This window comes from Terrapene carolina, unplaced genomic scaffold, assembly GCF_002925995.2.
Source record: "Terrapene carolina triunguis isolate 2854851 unplaced genomic scaffold, T_m_triunguis-2.0 Scaffold50595, whole genome shotgun sequence".
Classification (NCBI taxonomy): domain Eukaryota; kingdom Metazoa; phylum Chordata; order Testudines; family Emydidae; genus Terrapene; species Terrapene triunguis.
This window is the reverse complement of record NW_020714946.1, coordinates 1-4,858: the sequence shown is the minus strand read 5'-3', so window position 1 is coordinate 4,858 and position 4,858 is coordinate 1. Positions and strand designations below refer to the sequence as shown.

The 4,858-nt window shown below is 41.0% G+C and overlaps 1 protein-coding gene across 1 annotated transcript; it reads right to left on the bottom strand.

Moving 5' to 3' along the window:
- Window positions 1-409: 409 nt before the first annotated feature.
- On the bottom strand, window positions 410-4,246 carry LOC112120211 (stromelysin-1-like). The gene is made up of 6 exons (XM_026647002.1): window positions 4,139-4,246; window positions 3,735-3,979; window positions 3,258-3,406; window positions 3,039-3,164; window positions 1,383-1,565; window positions 410-531 (listed from the first exon to the last, which is right to left on the bottom strand). The coding sequence occupies exons 1-6, from the start codon at window positions 4,244-4,246 to the stop codon at window positions 410-412; spliced, it is 933 nt and encodes a 310-aa protein (XP_026502787.1).
- Between the last annotated feature and the right edge of the window lie 612 nt (window positions 4,247-4,858).

The following is a 4,858-nucleotide window of genomic DNA, read 5'->3' as shown; positions in this document are numbered from 1 at the left end:
ACCTTGATTCAATGCTGTCTGGAGGCTAAGAATGCCACCTACTGAATCACCAACAACACTTTTGATAGCTCCATAGTTTTCCCTTTAGATCTGCCTGACACCAGTCTGTCAAGAACAATGCTTCATGTGATATGGCTGCAGGCCAAAGTACAATGCTCGGATTGCACAATTGCCATGGAAATGTAACAGACCATGCACAGGATGACTAAGGATGATTTAAAATACTAATATTTACTCACCTGTCAGAAAGCCCAGTTACTTTGCCCAGGTTGCATGGGCAAGTAGAAATTTGTGAGGTTGTGTTGACTATACATTTGGAAGGAAATCCCCCCTCTTGAACTAATTGTCAAAGCATTGCCATTACAAATGTAATCTAAGCAAAACTTGATGTTGACAAAACAGAAATAATTTACCTATCTTTAAAGAATATTATTTCCCCACGGAGGGTGGTGATGGCATCAAAAGTCATGTGAGGGTCACAGATGCCTGTGGTTGATGTTTCTGTGGGTGTTTCTGTGGGTGGTGTGGAAGCTGGTGGCTCAGTAGAGGATGGGGGTCCTTAGGGAAGAGGTTAAAAGCAGAATTGGAAGGTCAGTTAGTATTGCTATTACAGCGCTTGGAGAACAGCAATACTGGGCCAATTGCTCAGTGGGTTTGAAACAGTGTTTTCCCATTCTATCTAGGTAATTATATGGCTATCACTGCCATATTATCTGAGCGCTTCACAATCTTTAATGTATTTATCCTCACAACACCCCTGTGGGGTAGGACAATGCTATTATCCCCGTTTTACGGATGAGGGAACTGAGAGGATTAGTGACACAGAAGCTCTATGGCAGAGCAAGGAATTGAACCTGGGTTTCCTAGCCTAGTGCCCTCACCACTGCCTCTCTGAACTCCTCCTTGATATTAATGGAGCTGTGCCAATTCACGTCTGCTTAGGAGCTGGCACAAGACTGTCACAAAGTTTCATACAGAAACATATTTAAACCTTTTGGTTAGTGATGCCCAGGAAGCACTCACCTCTGCAGGGGGGCGGGGGGGGTGTGCCTAATATGCACGAAGAAGGGGTCGCACTACGTGCTCCTCGTCACAATGAGGCAGCTGAGCTGGCTCATGCAGATGGAGTTAGAGTGAGCCATGGCCCTACCTGCTTCTCATACTTTTGGCTATGATTAGCACCCAAGAGGACACAAGAGGGAACACAGTCCCCGTATAAAGGTAAGAGCAAGGACTGCAATTACAGCCAGACCCTGTACACTGCTCTAAGGGCGGAGGCGCCTTACCCCCTTCACACCCCACACAGGTAGGCCACAGTATGGCTCTTGGTTACACATTCTCATCAGATTGTTTGTAACCTGTATGAGAGAGACTTTAAAGACAAAGTGATGCTTCCTCCTTACCATATAGGGTTTGAATGCCATCAACATCATCCTGAGGGAGCCTGTAGTTTCTGGTCTCTGTCTGCAGATAGGCTGGATACATCAAGGAGCCAAGGACATTTGAATGACCAAGACCCAATGAGTGGCCAAACTCATGAGCAGCAACAAGGAACAAGTTGAATCCTAAAAATATAAAAAGCATAGAATGCATGTAGATTAAATAAATGTCCCCGTAAAACAATGGGAAAGGACGGGTGAGGTCCCAGAGGAGCGGAGAAGGGGGAACATAGTAGTTTAAAAAGGGAAACAAAGGGTATGTCTACACTGCATTGTAAACCTGGCTCTGTGTGACCTGGGATTGTGAACACAATGTTTCCAAGCCCATGCTTAAGCATCCATACTGCATTGTAAACCTCACAATTGCTGGACCCAGGCCTCACAGCCGTATTGGCACTACACACACCTTCTGACTCTGGTCTGCAGCTTGAGCCGTGTCTACCTTGCAAAATGACAGGGCTTGGATCCAGGTCACAGTGGGACTCAGGCTCTGAACCACCTGGGGTTATAGTGGATCACAAACGGAACATCAGCAACCAATGTGATGTAGTTGCAAAAAACGCTAATATGATTCTAAGGTGTATTAACAGGAGTGTCATATGTAAGACACAAGAGGGAATTGTGCTTCTTGTGAGGCATCAGCTGGAGTAGTGTGTCCAGTTTTGGGTGCCACACTTTAAGAAAGATGTGGACAAATCAGAAAGCATCCAGAGCAGAGAAACCAAAATGGTAACAGGTTTACAAAACATGACCCATGAGGAAGGGTTATTAAAAGCTGGGCATGTTTAGTCTTGAGAAAAGACTGTGAAAAGAATTAGTTTTTGACTATGTAGAGGTTATTACATTTTTATTATTACAAATATGAGGCCAGCCAACATGAAAGCTTAGTTCATACTGCAGAAATATCCCTCCTTACGTATAACCAAGGTTTTGTTAATATTGATAAATTCAGAGGCCAGGAGCGGCTATTATGATTGTCTCGACTGACTTTCTGAATAACACAGGCCATGGAATTTCACTCCATAATTCCTGCATTGAGCCCCATAGCTTGTGATCCCATAATATAACCCACGATAAAGCACACTAGACAGAAGCACCCAACATGAACCACAAATACACTCATCCACTGAACACACATTGTTTTCCCTGCACAAGGTTGTTAAAAGTTATCATCGCTTTATTACTTTATTTTGCTTTAAAAGTGGTGAGTTCAGTATTTTACAACTGCTAAGAGCCTCACCCTGAGGGCACAATTCTATGCCGTACACTAGTAATGCACATTGTCTAACTCAGTCAAACCAGTCCACATCCATGGTAATTCCAGTCACTCCACGGGAGCCACAGTTGTAGTCATTGCAATGACTTCAGTGGAATTACTATGGATTGTCATGGGTGTCACTGAGCTCAGAATCTGAAGCACTGATTTCAAGGAGAATTCGGCTGAGAAGTACAGCAGGTTCAGACCCTTTATATGTAGTTATTACTAAGCTGCGTTACTTTTGTGTCCCCATCTCTTTCCAGTGTAAAAATGAGATAATAGCTCTTAAAATCAAATACTGCACAGCAGAGAATGCTAATGAAATAGTAAGGAATACCTACCTTTCAAATCTTTTGTCCAGTATTCATCCTCGTCAAAGTGGGCATCTCCACCAAAACCTTCGCCCGGTGGAAAGGCATGAGCGAGAGTTCCACCCGGTCCATCAAAGGAAAAGAAGTCACCATGAACTAGAAAAGGATACAAAAAAGTATGATTCTTCTTAATCAGGACTGTAAGTAAAGGAGTCAATACTTATCCTTGACCCGTGAGGATTCTCTTACATCCAGCCACAAAGGAGATCATTATATCTGCGTTGCCTTCATAAACTCTGGTGAATTTCAGTGGGGTCACGCTGCTCCAGAGGTTCCAAGCCTTCTCAATCGCTTCATCTACATCAGCTGGTTCCATGTCTGGTGTATAGTTCAAAATCCTTTAAATGCATAATAAGGAAATAAATTTAGGCAATTAAAAATGCAACTAACAGGACATGTACTTAATGTTAAACATTTTGCTTCCTTGTTGTCTGTATATTACTATTTGTATGTCTTGTCTTTTTAGACAATATGCTCCTTGATACACAATATATGTCTACCTCTGTGTTTGTTTAGTGCCTACAACAACAGGGCTTTGATCCTGATTCAGGCTCCTAGGTGCTACCATAATGATAAGAATAAATAATAATAAACATATAAAACTAATTTTCTCTGTTGGTCACAGGGATTTCCAATGGCACTCAAGGAAACACACTGAAATATTACCTATATTTCAGATCTGTTTTTGTCCATCTAGGAGACCGTGGAAAGGTGCTGAACTGACCGACATCAGGTATTCCACACCTGGGCTGCTTCATCACCTTCAGAGTATTGGAATCCAGTTCCCCAGTCACTTTCAGCCCAAAGAATTCCTGCATTTCTCGGATTTTGTCAGTTATGGGTTTGCTGTTCTTCATTTTAAAGATAGGTTCTGCCTCTGTTTTAAGTTTATAGTACTTTTCCAGATATTTCTGATCAGAAAAAAACACCCACATTTTATGACATTCATGTTTCTTTTAGAATGTATAGAATAATCTTAATAGTTATATAGTTATTCCTGTGATCTTAATATGATAAAAGACTAATTCTTCCTATCAGCTTTATTCATATATATTGTCTACAATCATTACCTCAGCAAATTGCATGTCTTCTTCATTTTTCTTCTCTGTTTCTGGAACTACTGGAAAAACGAAAGAAAATGCTACACAGAGTAAGATCTGGAATGAAAGACGCTTCATTTTCAACATCACTTCTTTATCCTACCGCTAGTTTAACAAAATCTCTCAGTCTCTATCTTTTCTATGCATGTCTCTTCAGTGCCCTGGTATATATATCACTTGGGTGCTCTGTAAAGTCAACAGTGACATGACTCACAGTTTATAACATCCTCTGATTTTCCACAAAACATGCACAATGCTACTTTTAGGAGAAGTATGACACACTACAGGTGACCTCGTCTGAAACCCCCTGATTTTGCAATGTTGTCAGAGGATGTCCAGGATACTTTCCTGTTCCTTTCCTTCCCATTTTCTCCCCTTTCCTTCATAAATTAGGCAAACATTTTCAGACTTGAGTTCAGCACCAAAAGTCATATTTAGATATCTGCATAAAAGTAGTCTGATTTTTCAGAGGTGCTAAAGGGCTGCAGTGTGAGAAACAATATTATGTTAGCAAATGTTAGAGTTGTCTTAATCTAGTAAATTGTTCCAATTTGTTGTCAGTAGTTGTCTTGTTTTATAAGCTAAAATTGTAATATGAAATTATTTTGCTTTAAAATAATTTTGTTTTGTTACAAGTCTAGTCTGCTTGTTAAAAGATTGTTTAACTGTTCACTTTGCTGTTCCCTTTAA

What these genes read in the sequence shown, in the direction of transcription:
- LOC112120211 (XM_026647002.1), bottom strand. Translation starts at nt 4,246, where the DNA reads ATGAAGCGTCTTTCATTCCAGATCTTACTCTGTGTAGCATTTTCTTTC. An exon ending in AAAACAGATCTGAAATATAG is followed by an intron (nt 3,407 to 3,734) that starts GTAATATTTCAG and finishes ATGCATTTAAAG; the next exon opens with GATTTTGAACTATACACCAG. An exon ending in TAAGGAGGAAGCATCACTTT is followed by an intron (nt 532 to 1,382) that starts GTCTTTAAAGTC and finishes CTGAGCCACCAG; the next exon opens with CTTCCACACCACCCACAGAA.